The following is a 20,000-nucleotide window of genomic DNA, read 5'->3' as shown; positions in this document are numbered from 1 at the left end:
GGTACTTAATGAATACTTAGGTCTATTACACTACTGTATTTAATGTTGTCATTATGGTGGGACTTAATGAATACTTAGGTCTACTACACTACTGTATTTAATGTCGTCATTATGGTGGTACTTAATGAATACTTAGGTCTACTACACTACTGTATTTAATGTTGTCATTATAGTGGGACTTAATGAATACTTAGGTCTACTACACTACTGTATTTAATGTTGTCATTATGGTGGTACTTAATGAATACTTAGGTCTACTACACTACTGTATTTAATGTTGTCATTATGGTGGTACTTAATGAATACTTAGGTCTACTACACTACTGTATTTAATGTTGTCATTATGGTGGTACTTAATGAATACTTAGGTCTACTACACTACTGTATTTAATGTCATTATGGTGGTACTTAATGAATACTTAGGTCTACTACACTACTGTATTTAATGTTGTCATTATGGTGGGACTTAATGAATACTTAGGTCTAATACACTACTGTATTTAATGTCGTCGTTATGGTGGTACTTAATGAATACTTAGGTCTACTACACTACTGTATTTAATGTTGTCATTATGGTGGGACTTAATGAATACTTAGGTCTACTACACTACTGTATTTAATGTTGTCATTATGGTGGGACTTAATGAATACTTAGGTCTACTACACTACTGTATTTAATGTTGTCATTATGGTGGTACTTAGTGAATACTTAGGTCTACTACACTACTGTATTGAATGTTATCATTATGGTGGTACAGATCAAAATAAATGAATAAATAAATAAAATAAGTTAAAATCAAATTTTATTTTCCATTGCAAGTAAAAATCGTGAATTATTCGAAAATCTTTTTTTTTTTGACACCCCGAGTAAATGCTGTACATTATTATTACATGACTTCATAAAACTACAGTAGTTGTTAGTCATACCTTGTATTGTGTTGCTTTATACAATATTTCTGATATAAAAGTTTTAGTTTTTCTTTCCAAAAAACATGTTAGAATTGTGCTGTTTTGGGGCCAAACACCAAAATATTGATTTCAGTTCAATTCAACGGGCGGCACTCATTTGAGATACAAGTGTTTTGAGTTGAGAGCTGCATCACAGAACCAATTCAGCTGGGAAGTTGAGGGACCAATGTAGTCTGTAACAGGGTCAAACTGTGGCCACCATTACAACCATCTGTTAGTAATGTGAAGAATGTATATATATATATATATATATATATATATATATATATATGCAAAAGTTATTTATTTCTATTCATAGTCATATTTGAAAACAGCTAGTGTTTTTCCATTTGTACTCTTTCTATTTGTCTGCAAGTAAACTGTGTGTGTTACCTTGAAGACTTGGAATGTAGGAGTTGGAGTACTCCCTTATATATTATCTGCAGTAGAACAATGAGGCCGTGTTCTTTCCCTGAGAGGTGGGGCTTTCTTTCTGTGTAAGAAGGAGGCTCTTCCATATGAGTGTTAGAACAACTTCGGAAGCCGGTATGCATGTATTAGTCTGGGTTGTTCTCCTGAAATTTCAGTAAAACTTGATAATATTCCTATTCTGTCCTGGTGATCCTTCTTACTCAGTTTATGTGTCATCCAAAATAACTTGGGATTGACCAGTAGCTTAAATTCCCTTGGAGGAAGAACTGGTCCGACGCAACAGTAACTGTCAGGGCAAACACAAGTGAAATGGTGAACTCACCTTGGATGAGGCCATGCACCTGGAGACACACCTGGCCATGCACCTGGAGACACACCTGGCCATGCACCTGGAGAGCAGATCCCATCACCGTAACGCGGGGGAAACAAAATGCAAGCGTTTCCTGGTGACATGAAACATGACTGGCTGCACAGCTCTCATCAAAGGAAGACGTAGTCTGGTCACGCACATGAAGGCCAGGGCGGCCATGGCGGACGCGTCATCTGGGTCACATGACGCGCGTCCTGCATGGCCGTCACAGACTTTACAGCAGCGGGAGAGACGATAATGAGAAGACTGGCGGTCCCAGAATAGATCCACGACAGGGGGTAAGACAACATGCGTGCTCGTTCTTTTTTTTAAATACGTTGTAGTGGTTACCATGGCAACCTCAAGTCATGGCCGCAGAAGACATACTTGTAGGAACACCGGCTGACGACGTCATCAAGTCAAGTCAAGTTTATACAACAGACGTCAATCAATCAATCAATCAATGTTTATTTATATAGCCCTAAATCACAAGTGTCTCAAAGGGCTGCCCAAGCCACAACGACATCCTCGGTACAGAGCCCACATAAGGGCAAGGAAAAACTCACCCCAGTGGGACGTCGATGTGAATGACTATGAGAAACCTTGGAGAGGACCGCATATGTGGGATCTAACATAATAGTGAGAGTCCAGTCCATAGTGGATCTAACATAATAGTGAGAGTCCAGTCCATAGTGGATCTAACATAATAGTGAGAGTCCAGTCCATAGTGGATCTAACATAATAGTGAGAGTCCAGTCCACAGTGGATCTAACATAATAGTGAGAGTCCAGTCCATAGTGGATCTAACATAATAGTGAGAGTCCAGTCCATAGTGGATCTAACATAATAGTGAGAGTCCAGTCCATAGTGGATCTAACATAATAGTGTAAGAGTCCAGTCCATAGTGGATCAAACATAATAGTGAGAGTCCAGTCCATAGTGGATCTAACATAATAGTGAGAGAGTCCAGTCCATAGTGGATCTAACATAATAGTGTGAGAGTCCAGTCCATAGTGGATCTAACATAATAGTGAGAGTCCAGTCCATAGTGGATCTAACATAATAGTGTGAGAGTCCAGTCCATAGTGGATTTAACATAATAGTGAGAGTCCAGTTCATAGTGGATCTAACATAATAGTGTGAGAGTCCAGTCCATAGTGGATTTAACATGATAGTGAGAGTCCAGTCCATAGTGGATCTAACATAATAGTGAGAGTCCAGTCCATAGTGGATCTAACATAATAGTGTGAGAGTCCAGTCCATAGTGGATCTAACATAATAGTGTGAGAGTCCAGTCCATAGTGGATCTAACATAATAGTGAGAGTCCAGTCCATAGTGGATCTAACATAATAGTGTGAGAGTCCAGTCCATAGTGGATCAAACATAATAGTGAGAGTCCAGTCCATAGTGGATCTAACATAATAGTGTGAGAGTCCAGTCCATAGTGGATCTAACATAATAGTGTGAGAGTCCAGTCCATAGTGGATCTAACATAATAGTGAGAGTCCAGTCCATAGTGGATCTAACATAATAGTGAGAGTCCAGTCCATAGTGGATCTAACATAATAGTGTGAGTCCAGTCCATAGTGGATCTAACATAATAGTGTGAGAGTCCAGTCCATAGTGGATCTAACATAATAGTGAGAGTCCAGTCCATAGTGGATCTAACATAATAGTGTGAGAGTCCAGTCCATAGTGGATCTAAAATAATAGTGAGAGTCCAGTCCATAGAGGATCTAACATAATAGTGAGAGTCCAGTCCATAGTGGATCTAGTTAATAGTGTGAGAGTCCAGTCCATAGTGGATCTAACATAATAGTGAGAGTCCAGTCCATAGTGGATCTAACATAATAGTGAGAGTCCAGTCCATAGTGGATCTAACATAATAGTGTGAGTCCAGTCCATAATGGATCTAACATAATAGTGTGAGAGTCCAGTCCATAGTGGATCTAACATAATAGTGTGAGAGTCCAGTCCATAGTGGATCTAACATAATAGTGAGAGTCCAGTCCATAGTGGATCTAACATAATAGTGTGAGAGTCCAGTCCATAGTGGATCTAAAATAATAGTGAGAGTCCAGTCCATAGAGGATCTAACATAATAGTGAGAGTCCAGTCCATAGTGGATCTAGTTAATAGTGTGAGAGTCCAGTCCATAGTGGATCTAACATAATAGTGAGAGTCCAGTCCATAGTGGATCTAACATAATAGTGAGAGTCCAGTCCATAGTGGATCTAACATAATAGTGAGAGTCCAGTCCATAGTGGATCTAACATAATAGTGAGAGTCCAGTCCATAGTGGATCTAACATAATAGTGAGAGTCCAGTCCATAGTGGATCTAACATAATATTGTGAGAGTCCAGTCCATAGTGGATCTAACATAATAGTGTGAGAGTCCAGTCCATAGTGGATCTAACATAATAGTGAGAGTCCAGTCCATAGTGGATCTAACATAATAGTGAGAGTCCAGTCCCTAGTGGATCTAACATAATAGTGAGAGTCCAGTCCATAGTGGATCTAACATAATATTGTGAGAGTCCAGTCCATAGTGGATCTAACATAATAGTGTGAGAGTCCAGTCCATAGTGGATCTAACATAATAGTGTAAGAGTCCAGTCCATAGTGGATCTAACATAATAGTGAGAGTCCAGTCCATAGTGGATCTAACATAATAGTGTGAGAGTCCAGTCCATAGTGGATCTAACATAATAGTGAGAGTCCAGTCCATAGTGGATCTAACATAATAGTGTGAGAGTCCAGTCCATAGTGGATCTAAAATAATAGTGAGAGTCCAGTCCATAGAGGATCTAACATAATAGTGAGAGTCCAGTCCATAGTGGATCTAGTTAATAGTGTGAGAGTCCAGTCCATAGTGGATCTAACATAATAGTGAGAGTCCAGTCCATAGTGGATCTAACATAATAGTGAGAGTCCAGTCCATAGTGGATCTAACATAATAGTGTGAGTCCAGTCCATAGTGGATCTAACATAATAGTGTGAGAGTCCAGTCCATAGTGGATCTAACATAATAGTGAGAGTCCAGTCCATAGTGGATCTAACATAATAGTGTGAGAGTCCAGTCCATAGTGGATCTAAAATAATAGTGAGAGTCCAGTCCATAGAGGATCTAACATAATAGTGAGAGTCCAGTCCATAGTGGATCTAGTTAATAGTGTGAGAGTCCAGTCCATAGTGGATCTAACATAATAGTGAGAGTCCAGTCCATAGTGGATCTAACATAATAGTGAGAGTCCAGTCCATAGTGGATCTAACATAATAGTGTGAGTCCAGTCCATAGTGGATCTAACATAATAGTGTGAGAGTCCAGTCCATAGTGGATCTAACATAATAGTGTGAGAGTCCAGTCCATAGTGGATCTAACATAATAGTGAGAGTCCAGTCCATAGTGGATCTAACATAATAGTGTGAGAGTCCAGTCCATAGTGGATCTAAAATAATAGTGAGAGTCCAGTCCATAGAGGATCTAACATAATAGTGAGAGTCCAGTCCATAGTGGATCTAGTTAATAGTGTGAGAGTCCAGTCCATAGTGGATCTAACATAATAGTGAGAGTCCAGTCCATAGTGGATCTAACATAATAGTGAGAGTCCAGTCCATAGTGGATCTAACATAATAGTGTGAGTCCAGTCCATAGTGGATCTAACATAATAGTGTGAGAGTCCAGTCCATAGTGGATCTAACATAATAGTGTGAGAGTCCAGTCCATAGTGGATCTAACATAATAGTGAGAGTCCAGTCCATAGTGGATCTAACATAATAGTGTGAGAGTCCAGTCCATAGTGGATCTAAAATAATAGTGAGAGTCCAGTCCATAGAGGATCTAACATAATAGTGAGAGTCCAGTCCATAGTGGATCTAGTTAATAGTGTGAGAGTCCAGTCCATAGTGGATCTAACATAATAGTGAGAGTCCAGTCCATAGTGGATCTAACATAATAGTGAGAGTCCAGTCCATAGTGGATCTAACATAATAGTGTGAGTCCAGTCCATAGTGGATCTAACATAATAGTGAGAGTCCAGTCCACAGTGGATCTAACATAATAGTGAGAGTCCAGTCCATAGTGGATCTAACATAATAGTGAGAGTCCAGTCCATAGTGGATCTAACATAATAGTGAGAGTCCAGTCCATAGTGGATCTAACATAGTAGTGTAAGAGTCCAGTCCATAGTGGATCAAACATAATAGTGAGAGTCCAGTCCATAGTGGATCTAACATAATAGTGAGAGAGTCCAGTCCATAGTGGATCTAACATAATAGTGTGAGAGTCCAGTCCATAGTGGATCTAACATAATAGTGAGAGTCCAGTCCATAGTGGATCTAACATAATAGTGTGAGAGTCCAGTCCATAGTGGATTTAACATAATAGTGAGAGTCCAGTTCATAGTGGATCTAACATAATAGTGTGAGAGTCCAGTCCATAGTGGATTTAACATGATAGTGAGAGTCCAGTCCATAGTGGATCTAACATAATAGTGAGAGTCCAGTCCATAGTGGATCCAACATAATAGTGAGAGTTGCTATAATAATTCAACCAGCACAAAAATTCAACAAACATGCTCACACATAACACATGAACTTTGTGCATATTATACATTTTTACATTATAATTATAAAAATTATTATCGTAAATTATTATATCATATTATAAAAATGGGGCAGCACGGTGGAAGAGGGTTTAGTGCGTCCGCCTCAAAATGCGAAGGTCCTGGGTTCGATTCCTGCGCTCGGGATCTTTCTGTGTGGAGTTTGCATGTTCTCCCCGTGACTGCGTGGGTTCTACTCCGGCTTCCTCCCACCTCCAAAGACATGCACCTGGGGATAGGCCCCTCCCACCTCCAAAGATAATGCACCTGGGGATAGGCCCCTCCCACCTCCAAAGACATGCACCTGGGGATAGGCCCCTCCCACCTCCAAAGACATGCACCTGGGGATAGGCCCCTCCCACCTCCAAAGACATGCACCTGGGGATAGGCCCCTCCCACCTCCAAAGACATGCACCTGGGGATAGGCCCCTCCCACCTCCAAAGACATGCACCTGGGGATAGGTTGATTGACAACACTAAATGGGCCCTATTTGAATGTGAGTGTGAATAATAGGAGACATAATCGAGCCAGTGGACGAACGAGTTTTGTGTTTGTTTTCTTCCAGGGATCGTGTCGCTGGTGTCCTTGTCCGTTCTGTCGTACGAGCGCTACGTCGCCGTGCTGCGCTCCTCCCAGGTGGACATGTCGGACTTCAGGAAGGCCTGGTTGTGTGTCGGGGGTTGCTGGCTCTACGCCCTCCTCTGGACGCTGCCTCCGCTGCTGGGCTGGAGCAGCTACGGGCCCGAGGGTCCCGGCACCACCTGCTCGGTGCAGTGGCACCTGCGCTCGCTCAGCAGCGTGTCCTACGTGGTGTGTCTCTTCCTCTTCTGCCTGCTGCTGCCCCTCCTGCTCATGCTCTACTCCTACGCACGCATCGTCATCACCGTCAGGCGGGTGAGTTCACGCCCGGTTCACGCTCCGTACACTGACATCAGAATCAGAATCAGAATCAGAATCAGCTTTATTGTCATTACGCAAGGTAACGAGATTGAGGCCATTCCATACAGTGCGATGTGTGCATGCTAGAAAAACAATGTGCAAATATATGAAAATATAAAAAATGTAGAAGTGCAATGAATATGGTGTGAAATGAATATATACATGAAAAAAAAAAAAAAAACAAAAAAAAAAAAACAGGGTGGTTGGTGGAATGGGTTATTGCACCGAAGAGAAGGCAGTTATGAGGGACAATGGGGCAGTCCGTTCAGGATGGTTATGGCCCTGGGGAAGAAGCTGTTCTTTAGCCTGTTTGTTATCTAAGTAACTTTAAAGGGGAACATTATCACCAGACCTATGTAAGCGTCAATATATACCTTGATGTTGCAGAAAAAAAGACCATATATTTTTTTAACCGATTTCCCAACTCTAAATGGGTGAATTTTGGCGAATTAAACGCCTTTCTAATATTCGCTCTCGGAGCGATGACGTCGCAACGTGACGTCGCATCGGGAAGCAATCCGCCATTTTCTCAAACACCGAGTCAAATCAGCTCTGTTATTTTCCGTTTTTTTTCGACTGTTTTCCGTACCTTGGAGACATCATGCCTCGTCGGCAGAGGTGGGTAGAGTAGCCAGAAATTGTACTCAAGTAAGAGTACTGTTACTTTAGAGATTTATTACTCAAGTAAAAGTAAGGAGTAGTCACCCAAATATTTACTTGAGTAAAAGTAAAAAGTATGTTGTGAAAAAACTACTCAAGTACTGAGTAACTGATGAGTAACATGTACACACACATATATATATATATATATATATATATATATATATATATATATATATATATATATATATATATATATATTAGAGATGCGCGGATAGGCAATTATTTCATCCGCAACCGCATCAGAAAGTCGTCAACCATCCACAATCCACCCGATCTAACATTTGATCAGAACCGCATCCGCCCGCACCCGCCCGTTGTTATATATCTAATATAGACGATGCAAGGCATTAGTGAGGTTATAAAGCTTTTGCCTGTTAAAGAAAGGCGACTGATCCAATGCAGCACAGACATTCGCGTGCCACGCTGTCACGACCCAGACGCACACCAGTGCGCAATCATATGGGAGCCGCGCTGAGCGCACCTCCAAGCGCGTCTCGCTGCCGGCGACGGCCGGGTATATGGACCCGACGCTCCAGCGCCATCCATTTTCAGGGCTAGTTGATTCGGCAAGTGGGTTGTTACACACTCCTTAGCGGGTTCCGACTTCCATGGCCACCGTCCTGCTGTCTATATCAACCAGGGTGAGCCCCACCCCTTTCGTGAGCGCACTGCGCGCGGAGTGACCCCTGTTACGCGCCCCCGGCAACAGGGGTGGCGGGCAGGTAAGCTGCGCGGGCGGAGCGCGCGGAGTGACCCCTGCTACGAGCCCCCGGCCACGGGGGTGGCGGGCAGGTAAGCTGCTTACCTGCTGCGCGTGACGCCGGCCGCGGCGAAGGCGGACGAGGCGGGGTGTCGGTGCGGTGGGCGCGGTGGTGACCCTGGACGTGCGTCGGGCCCTTCTCGCGGATCGCCTCAGCTACGGCTCCCGGTGGGGCCCTCTCGGGGGAAGGGGCCTCGGTCCCGGACCCCGGCGAGGCGTCCCTTCTCCGCTCCGTAAAAGTGTCCATCTCTTTTTTTTTTTTTCTTCTGTTGTGGCATATGCAGCAGGTGCCTGCCCGTTTTTCGTATGTGGGTAACAACATTTAACCATGTATATATATTTCCGAATTGGTTTAACTGCCACCCGCCTGAATCTATTTAAAATCTAATTTTTTTTTATTTCAACCACCCGACCCGACCCGCGGATAAAATCTAATTTTTTTTTATTTCAACCACCCGACCCGACCCGACCCGCGGATAAAATCTAATTTTTTTTTATTTCATCCGCCCGATCCGCGGATAATCCGCGGACTCCGCGGTTGTGCCCGCAAACCGCGCATCTCTAATATATATATATATATATATATATATATATATACACATATATATATACATACATACATTGATATATACAGTATATAATTTATATTAATTTATTTTGCCGTTTTTGTTTACATGTTAAAGGTGTTTTAATGAATATACATGCATGTTTAACACATATAGATTCCTTTCTTTCATGAAGACAAGAATATAAGTTGGTGTATTACCTGATTCTGATGACTTGCATTGATTGTAATCAGACAGTAGTGATGATAACGTCCTCGTTTTCAAATGGAGGAGAAAAAAAGTTCCTCCTTTCTGTCTAATACCACATGAAAGTGGTTGGTTGTTGGCTTCTTATTTGTCCAGCTTCCATATTCGTTTTTATACACTTTACAAGAAATACATTGGCGGCAAACTCCGTAGCTTGTTAGCTTGCTAGCTTGTTTGCGCTGGCTTTCGGAGACTCTTATTTTGAAAGCGCAGGCGCGATGGAGCGGCACTTTTATTGTGAAGACAGGAACTGTGCAGTCAGTCTTTAGGCTTTTGATGTGATGTACGGTTGAAATAAAAAAAGGATCTTTTTTCCTTCACACTTTTGATTGATTGATTGGAACTTTTATTAGTAGATTGCACAGTACAGTACATATTTCGTACAATTGACCACTAAATGGTAACACCCCAATAAGTTTTTCAACGTGTTTAAGTCAGGTCATGTGACCACCTGGCTCTGTTTGATTGGTCCAACGTCACCAGTGACTGCATCTGATTGGTGGAACGGAGTGAACGTCACCAGTGACTGTATTTGTTGAAACGCAGGGACTATGAAGGTCTGTCTGACAAACCAAAACAAACAAAGCGTGCATTAACAGATCGATAAAAATTAGTAGCGAGTAGCGAGCTGAATGTAGATAAAAGTAGCGGAGTAAAAGTAGCGTTTTTTCTCTATAAATATACTCAAGAAAAAGTAAAAGTATGTTGCGTTAAAACTACTCTTAGAAGTACAATTTATCCCAAAAGTTACTCAAGTAGATGTAACGGAGTAAATGTAGCGCCTTGCTACCCACCTCTGCTCGTCGGTGTGTTTTCGGAGGGTGTAACAACACGAACAGGGACGGATTCAAGTTGCACCAGTGGCCCAAAGATGCCAAAGTGGCAAGAAATTGGACGTTTGTTCCGCACACTTTACCGACGAAAGCTACGCTACGACAGAGATGGCAAGAATGTGTGGATATCCTGCGACACTCAAAGCAGATGCATTTCCAACCATAAAGTCAAAGAAATCTGCCGCCAGACCCCCATTGAATCTGCCGGAGTGTGTGAGCAATTCAGGGACAAAGGGCCTTGGTAGCATGGCAAGCAATGGCGGCAGTTTGTTCCCGCAGACGAGCGAGCTAAACCCCCTGGATGTCTTGGCTCACATCGACCCTAGCTTCCCTGGCCTGCTGACATCAACTCCAAAACTGGACAGATCAGCCTTCAGGAAAAGAGCGCGGCTGAGGGTATGTCTACAGAATATATTAATTGATGAAAATTGGGCTGTCTGCACTCTCAAAGTGCATGTTGTTGCCAAATGTATTTCATATGCTGTAAACCGAGTTCATAGTTGTTAGTTTCCTTTAATGCCAAACAAACACATACCAATCGCTGGTTAGAAGGCGATCGCCCAATTCGTCCTCGCTTTCTCCCGTGTCGCTGGCTGTCGTGTCGTTTTCGTCGGTTTCGCTTGCATACGGTTCAAACCGATATGGCTCAATAGCTTCAGTTTCTTCTTCAATTTGGTTTTCGCTACCTGCCTCCACACTACAACCATCCGTTTCAATACATGCCTAATCTGTTGAATCGCTTACATACCTGCCAACTTTTGAAATCAGAAAAACCTAGTAGCCAGGGTCCAGGGGCCGCAGGCCCCGGTAGGTCCAGGACAAAGTCCTGGTGGGGGGTTCAGGCTTCGCCCCCCGACGCAAAATGATTGATTGCATTCAGACAGGTTAAAATGTTGCTAAAACCATCACTTTTCTATCAGTCACAGTGACTTTTCAAAACAAAAATATTACAGCAAAAATCATATGGGTTGATTGACATGTTTATTCTGTAAGCTAACTTCAATAGTTTGAAATTATTTTGACAGTTAATGCCAGTTATCCTGTCAACCTTTCACAAGACTTCAATTTGTTAATTGAAAGTATAAACAGTATAAACACTTTTTACAGTAAACAAATGGTAAAACAGTACTAAACAATTCCATTAAAAAAAAAAATTGGTGTCATTATTAACTTTCTGTCCAAGCTTGTATAATCTACTGCCTTGTTCAATTGTAAAAAATATTCTGTGCCTAAAATTCACATTTCTATCACAATTATCATACTGTAAACATGGTAAGCTAACTTCATTAAAATTAATTGTCCGGTCAATAGCATGGAATTACAATTCAAATGTAGTTTTTTTGTAAGCCTTTCAAAAGAATTCAAAATATGAAAAATTCATGAAAATTAATTGAAGCCATCAGACACTTGAAAAGTGGCACATCACATCTCTAATGTAATCATTTGAACTTTTCAACAGAAATAGCACTGCAAAAATATTAAGGACATACTTCTGTATTTTGGTAGTTATGCTGTCAACATTTAACAAGATTTCTTCAACTTGGACTTGAAAGCATAAATAGTATAAACACTTTTAACAGTATAACAGTACTAAACAATTCCAATAGATAACATTGGTGTCATTACCTTTTTGTGGCTAAAATCCAAATTTAGCAACGGCATTAGACTTGTGTTTTTTTGTCCCAACGTGGTCTTTTACATCGCTAATTCCTCCGTGTCCGATCGAAAAATCTTGTCTGCACAAGGTGCAATTCGCGTAGTTTTCACCCTTTTTGGAACGGATAATTATTCCCGGATAGGCTTTTGAATATTCTTCACGGAATGACTGCAGTTTTCTTTTCGGTTTAAGACTCGTTTGCGATTTTTCTCCGGCTGATTCCATGATCGTTCGCTCGTTTGGAAACAATGGCAACTGGTGCCTCGTGCTTGGCAGCGGTGCTATAAATAGCCTCGCGCATGGCATTCGGAATGGCTCGATAGGAAGTTACGGGAAGCAGTGTCGATTGTCATTGTTGTTACGCGATTTCGTGAATAAAACTTAAAAAAAATAAAAAAAAATTAATTAATGAAAAACTGTATTTTTTATCACTGCAACCGTAACCCGGAGTAGGTTGATGAAAACCGTACTAATTACGGGAAAACCGGAGTAGTTGGCAGGTATGCGCTTAAGCCGCTGAAATCCGAGTCTGAATCCGAGCTAATGTTGCTATATCTTGCTGTTCTTTCCGCCATGTTTGTTTGAGTTGGCTTCACATTTTCCTGTGACGTCACAGGAAAATGGACGGATGGTTAATATCAGGCACTTTGAAGCTTTTTTTAGGGATATTGCGTGATGGGTAAAATTTTGAAAAAAAAACTTCGAAAAATATAATAAGCCACTGGGAACTGATTTTTAATGGTTTTAACCCTTCTGAAATTGTGATAATGTTCCCCTTTAAATATCTCAAAAAAGGCTTATATTTGCTTATTTTCTGTCTGATAAGATCATTCTTCTCACTAAGCAGATTTTATGTTAGAGTGTTTTACTTGTTTTAAGGATTTTGCTCCTAAATGATTTCAGTAAGATATTACAGCTTGTTGCTGAGATGTGATGACCTATATTGAGTAAAACATGCTTGAAACTAGAATATCAACTGTTGCAAAGCTGTGTCATCAACACTCACAAGTAGAAAACTACTTTTTTAAAGTCATCATTTCTTATTTCAAGCATGAAAAAAAAAAAAATCATGACTTTGACACAATTGTGTCTCATAATTAAAACAGATGACAGCTGATGACTTTGCTCTTTTATTTTCAATGAAACAATAGAAAATATGTACTCATATAGTAGTACAGTTGGCACAGTACAGTAAACTGACAGTTAATATTTAAACAATTTTGAACAGAAATAGTCCATGCATATTCACGTAAATTATTCAAAATTACAAAAAAATTGGCCGGGGGCCGGGCTGTATATCGTATTTTTCGGACTATAAGTGGCAGTTTTTTTTCATAGTTTGGCCGGGGGGTGCGACTTATACTCCGGAGCGACTTATGTGTGAAATGATTAACACATTAGCGTAAAATATCAAATAATATTATTGATCTCATTCACGTAAGAGACTAGACCGGGGGTCGGCAACCCGTGGCTCTAGAGCCGCATGCGGCTCTTTAGCGCCGCCCTAGTGGCTCTCTGGAGCTTTTTCAAAAATGTATGAAAGATGGAAAAAGATGAGGGGAAAAAAATATGCATTTTTTGTGTTAACATGGTTTCTGTAGGAGGACAAACATGACACAAACCTCCCTAATTATTATTTTAATGCACACTGTTTATATTAAACATGCTTCACTGATTCGAGTATTTGGCGAGAGCCGTTTTGTCCTACTAATTTTGGCGGCCCTTGAACTCACCGTAGTTTGTTTACATCAGGGGTGCTCACACTTTTTCTGCAGGCGAGCTACTTTTCAATTGATCAAGTCGTGGGGATCTACCTCATTCATATATATAATTTATATTTACTTATTTATGAAATATATGTTTTTGTTGACAAGTTAAAGGTGTTTAATGATAATGCAAGCATGTTTAACACATATAGCTAATATTGTTAAAAAATTAAAGGTGTTTAATGATAATACAAGTATGTTTAATACATATAGTTAATATTGTTAATACATTAAAGGTGTTTAATGATAATACAAGCATGTTTAACACATATAGTTAATATTGTTAACAAGTTAAAGGTGTTTAATGATAATACAAGAATGTTTAATACATATAGTTAATATTGTTAACAACTTAAAGGTGTTTAAAGATAATACAAGCATGTTTAACACATATAGTTAATATTGTTAATAAGTTAAAGATGTTTAATGATAATACAAGCATGTTTAACACATATAGTTAATATTGTTAATAAGTTAAAGGTGTTTAAAGATAATACAAGCATGTTTAACACATATAGTTAATAGTGTTAATAAGTGAAAAGTGTTTAAAGATAATACAAGCATGTTTAACACATATAGATTCCTTTCTTTCATGAAGACAAGAATATAAGTTGGTGTATTACCTGATTCTGATGACTTGCATTGATTGGAATCAGACAGTAGTGCTGATAAGGTCCGCATTTTCGAATGGAGGAGAAAAAAAGTCCTCCTTTCTGTCCAATACCACATGAAAGTGGTTGGTTTTTGGCATCTTATTTGTCCAGCTTCCGTACTCCTTTGTATACACTTTACAAGAAATACATTGTCGGCAAACTCCATAGCTTGCTAGCTTGTGAACGCCAGCTTTCTGAGACTCTTATTTTGGTAGTGCAACTGTGCAGTCGGTCTTTGGAGTTTTGACGACAGGTACGGCGCCAGAGTCTGTTGAAATAAAGTGTTTCTCGCCTTCCAGTCGGTAATTTTAATGAGCTGGCAGCAGCCAGCGTCATCTCAGAAGACCCTCGGGTGCCGTGAATGTCAATCAAGTGACGAAAGTGACCACATAGTGAAGATTTATGATCGATCATTTTTAGGACTATTTTTTTAATGCCTGGCTGGTGATCGACTAACACACCCTCCGAGATCGACCGGTAGCTCGCGATCGACGTAATGAGCACCCCTGGTTTACATGTATAACTTTCTCCGACTTTCTAGGACGTGTTTTATGCCACTTCTTTTTCTGTCTCACTTTGTCCACCAAACCTTTAACGTTGTGTATGAATGCACAAAGGTGAGTTTTGTTGAGGTTATTGACTTGTGTGGAGTGCTAATCAGACATATTTGATCACTGCATGACTGCAAGCTAATCGATGCTAACATGCTATTTAGGCTAGCTATATGTACATATTGCATCATTATGCCTCATGTGTAGCTATATTTGAGGTCATTTAGTTTTTGTTTGCGGCTCCAGACAGATTTGTTTTTGTATTTTTGGTCCAATATGGCTCTTTCAACATTTTGGGTTGCCGACCCCTGGACTCGACGTATAAGATTTCATGGGATTTAGCGATTAGGAGTGACAGATTGTTTGGTAAACGTATAGCATGTTCTATATGTTATAGTTATTTGAATGACTCTTACCATAATATGTTACGTTAACATACCAGTTGGTTATTTATGCCTCATATAACGTACACTTATTCAGCCTGTTGTTCACTATTCTTCATTTATTTTAAATTGTCTTTCAAATGTCTATTCTTGCTGTTGGCTTTTATCAAATAAATGTCCCCAAAAAAATGCAACTTATACTCCAGTGCGACTAATATATGGTTTTTTTCCTTCTTCATTATGCAATTTCGGCCGGTGCGACTTATACTCCGAAAAATACGGTATATATATATATATATATATATATTCCTTGACCACTAATTGACTGAAAGAGCACGCACTTGGCGCGATGATGTCATGTTATCCATGGAAAAATGCATTTTTAGACAATATGATTTGCCTGAGCGGCTAGGAGACCCCGAGAGTAACAAGCGCTTGCCTTGTTGCCTTTCCATTAAGAACAATAAACTAGTTTTTAGTATGAGTTTACTGCTTTCAAGAAATGTAATGCATATCATTATGTCAAGATAATGGCACTAGCATTTACTTCATTTAACAATATTTTCCAACATATTGAGCAAAAAGGTCTCTCTTTTTTCTACCAAGAAAAGTGCACTTGTTATTAGTGAGAATATACTTATTTTAAGTTATTTTTGGGTTCATTGAGGTTAGCTCATTTTACTTGTTTTGGAAAGTCTTGACAAGCCAAATTTTCTTGTTCTATTGGCAGATCATTTTGCTTAGTTCAAATAAAATACCCCTCATTTTTGTATTTTTTAGGGCCCGCATGGCCCATTGCATAAGGACTCCCAAAGGGAGTCCTTGTGCAATGGGACATAAGGACCTATTGAATTTGTAAGGTTTTATTATTATTATTCTTCCGCAACTTTGCTCTGTAATTTGACCCCCTTAGCATGCTTCAAAACTCACCAAATTTTACACACACATCAGTAATATACGGCAAAACTTTTTATCTAAAAACCAAACCCCAAAACTCAAAATTGCGCTCTAGCGCCCCCTAGAAAGAAAACTGCTTATAACTCCCAGTACGAATGTTGTAGAGACATGAAACAAAAACCTCTATGTAGGTCTTACTTAGACCTACTTTTCATTAATTAATTTCCTCGGGCAAAAATCAACAGGAAGTTGGCAATTCCCCCTTCTAGACAAAAAAGTACTAAAAACAGTCACTTTTGCCTCTTTGAGCTGTAATTTGACCCCCTTAACACGCTTCAAAACTCACCGAACTGAACACACACATCAGGACTGGCAAAAATTGCGATCTAATAAAAAAACCTAACCCCAAATTTAAAAATTGCGCTCTACAGCAATTTTTGAATAAAACGGAGAAAAAACTGCTCCTCGGAAGAAAAAAAATGACAAAACTGCCTGTAACTCCCACTGGGAAGGTCGGAGAGACATGAAACTCAAACCTCTATGTAGGTCTTACTTAGACCTACATTTCATAAATTGACAACCCCCAGCAAAAATCTACAAGAAGCTTGCTATTCCCCCTTCAACACAACATTTTTGTAAAAACCGGTCACCTTTCTTCAAACATTATCTCCTCTGAGCGTGTTTGTTGTTTCGGCTTCAAACTAACACAGGAGAGATGAACCCTTTTGATTAAAAGTTATCGAAAGAGTTTTAATACCGGCTCCGGTTTTTATTTTATGACCCTTCAAAGAGCCGCTGCGCTGATGCTGCTGTTTTTTCAAGAAGGCTGCTTAAAAGCAGGAAGCACCAGCGTGCCCACACAATGCAGACAAGGTAGGTACACTAAACAAAAGTATTGGGAGAATTCGGACTAAAAGTAGACAAAAGTATTGGGACACTTATGACGAAAACTGAACAAAAGTATTGGGACACTTAGGACTAGCACCTGCCAAATATGCGGGCCAGACCAATGCTGCTTGCAGCTTTAATTTTTTCTTGTTTTTGAACACTGACTTTTTGCAGCGTACTCCAGTCCTCTAGGTGGCACCGATGCGTATTAGCGGCAACCGCTGCGCCACTCGGCACTCAAAAACTGCCAATATCCCACCTGGGCTGTCAAAAAAAGGGGAACAACTGGTACAAAAACAAGGAAACGAGAACAAAGAAGAAAGCCAAACAGAAAAAACTGAAATAAAGAACAAAGAGGTCATAACCTTAGCATACATTAGAATAACTCAACCAATACAGCGGGTCATAAAGAAAACAGCAAATAAACACAACAGTTCAACAAGACAGTTACTTGTACATCCAATAATAATAAGAATAACCACATCACGGACCGAGACAACGGCAAAATCATCGGCACAGAAAGTAAAATGTTCAAAAGATAGACTGACTAAGGAAGCGGCCCAAGGAATGAGGGAACATACCTGGGACTCTCTCTTCCAGTAACCGTCAAGCTGCGGGGGGGGGGAGGAGCCAACCAGGTAGACTTGACAGGTGTGCCTGGTTGGCCACGCCTATAAGAACAGCTGATAGGCGAAACGTGTCAGGTAAAAATTGCATCTAATATACCCAAAATATACAAGAACATTTGAAAGAGTAAAGCTATGAGCTAACAAACCAGCTGATGAGCTTCCAGCCCTGCACAATTTACTGGTATTATTTTGTACACAATCCTGCTAGCTAACTGACTACCTCCTTGACTCCATGACATCAGCATTAACTAACCAGTTACCTAATCATTAGGCTAACAAACTGAAAGAAATGCAAACAAGTTAATAATGAAGAATCTTGTTGTGCTCTCATGTAAGCTATCTTGTTAACTAGCTAATTAACTAACTAACTAACTGCAATACTAGTTTTAAACCAACCAAGATGATCAAAATCGAGTCACCAGTTAAATAATAAACGATCGTAATAGTTAGCTGGCTAGCTATACTTATCGACCAATCAAACCAACTACTAGACACTAGTCTTTTTATCCCAACCTGCTTGTTAACTTCCATCCATCCATCCATCTTCTTCCGCTTATCCGAGGTCGGGTTGCGGGGGCAGCAGCCTAAGCAGGGAAGCCCAGACTTCCCTCTCCCCAGCCACTTTGTCCAGCTCTCCCCGTGGGACCCCGAGGCGTTCCCAGGCCAGCCGGGAGACATAGTCTTCCCAACGTGTCCTGGGTCTTCCCCACGGCCTCCTACCGGTCGGACGTGCCCTAAACACCTCCCTAGGGAGGCGTTCGGGTGGCATCCTGACCAGATGCCCGAACCACCTCATCTGGCTCCTCTCCATGTGGAGGAGCAGCGGCTTTACTTTGAGCTCCTCCCGGATGGCAGAGCTTCTCACCCTATCTCTAAGGGAGAGCCCCGCCACCCGGCGGAGGAAACTCATTTCGGCCGCTTGTACCCGTGATCTTGTCCTTTCGGTCATAACCCAAAGCTCATGACCATAGGTGAGGATGGGAACATAGATCGACCGGTAAATTGAGAGCTTTGCCTTCCTTCTTCACCACAACGGATCGATACAGCGTCCGCATTACTGAAGACGCCGCACCGATCCGCCTGTCGATCTCACGATCCACTCTTCCCTCACTCGTGAACAAGACTCCGAGGTACTTGAACTCCTCCACTTGGGGCAAGATCTCCTCCCCAACCCGGAGATGGCACTCCACCCTTTTCCGGGCGAGAACCATGGACTCGGACTTGGAGGTGCTGATTCTCATCCCAGTCGCTTCACACTCGGCTGCGAACCGATCCAGTGAGAGCTGAAGATCCTGGCCAGATGAATCCATCAGGACCACATCATCTGCAAAAAGCAGAGACCTAATCCTGCAGCCACCAAACCAGATCCCCTCAACGCCTTGACTGCGCCTAGAAATTCTGTCCATAAAAGTTATGAACAGAATCGGTGACAAAGGGCAGCCTTGGCGGAGTCCAACCCTCACTGGAAACGTGTCCGACTTACTACCGGCCATGCGGACCAAGCTCTGGCACTGATCATGCAGGGAGCGGACTGCCACAATCAGACAGTCTGATACCCCATACTCTCTGAGCACTCCCCACAGGACTTCCCAAGGGACACGGTCGAATGCCTTCTCCAAGTCTACAAAACACATGTAGACTGGTTGGGCAAACTCCCATGCACCCTCAAGGACCCTGCCGAGAGTATAGAGCTGGTCCACAGTTCCACGACCAGGACGAAAACCACACTGTTCCTCCTGAATCCGAGGTTCGACTATCCGGCGTAGCCTCCTCTCCAGTACACCTGAATAGACCTTACCGGGAAGGCTGAGGAGTGTGATCCGACGATAGTTGGAACACACCCTCCGGTTCCCCTTCTTAAAGAGAGGAACCACCACCCCGGTCTGCCAATCCAGTGGTACCGCCCCCGATGTCCACGCGATGCTGCAGAGTCTTGTCAACCAAGACAGCCCTGCTTGTTAACTTACTAAGAGCAATATGAATGTAGTTACTAGTTAAATAAAGCCTCACTCGCTAGCTGACCAGCTTATTATCTGCTGTATAACTAGCTACAAGCTAGTGTAAATAACCACAATTAAAAGGTGACGTTGCCTTCATTGGCAGTTTTGAACAATTGGAAACGTGAGACACTGGTGGGTTAGTGATAATACTGCTAGGGGAAGGAGTAGGGCGAGGTATTCAGGGCCAAGGGGAGTGAGTGAGTGAGTGAGTGAGTGAGTCATGCTCTTACATA

At 41.4% G+C, this 20,000-nt stretch overlaps 1 protein-coding gene across 1 annotated transcript in view; it reads left to right on the top strand.

Annotated features, from left to right (window-relative positions):
- The window catches only part of tmtops3a (teleost multiple tissue opsin 3a), a 34,322-nt gene that overhangs the window by 4,282 nt on the left and 10,040 nt on the right, over positions 1-20,000 (top strand). Inside the window, exon 2 of the mRNA XM_061930119.2 lies at positions 6,902-7,230. Within this exon, the coding sequence (XP_061786103.2) occupies positions 6,902-7,230 (329 nt within the window). The remainder of the gene's footprint in view (positions 1-6,901; positions 7,231-20,000) is intronic.

The sequence above is a fragment of the Nerophis lumbriciformis genome, linkage group LG36, assembly GCF_033978685.3.
Source record: "Nerophis lumbriciformis linkage group LG36, RoL_Nlum_v2.1, whole genome shotgun sequence".
NCBI classification, from domain to species: Eukaryota; Metazoa; Chordata; class Actinopteri; order Syngnathiformes; family Syngnathidae; genus Nerophis; species Nerophis lumbriciformis.
Note: the sequence above shows the minus strand (reverse complement) of the source record. Positions and strands in the feature narration are given on the sequence as shown.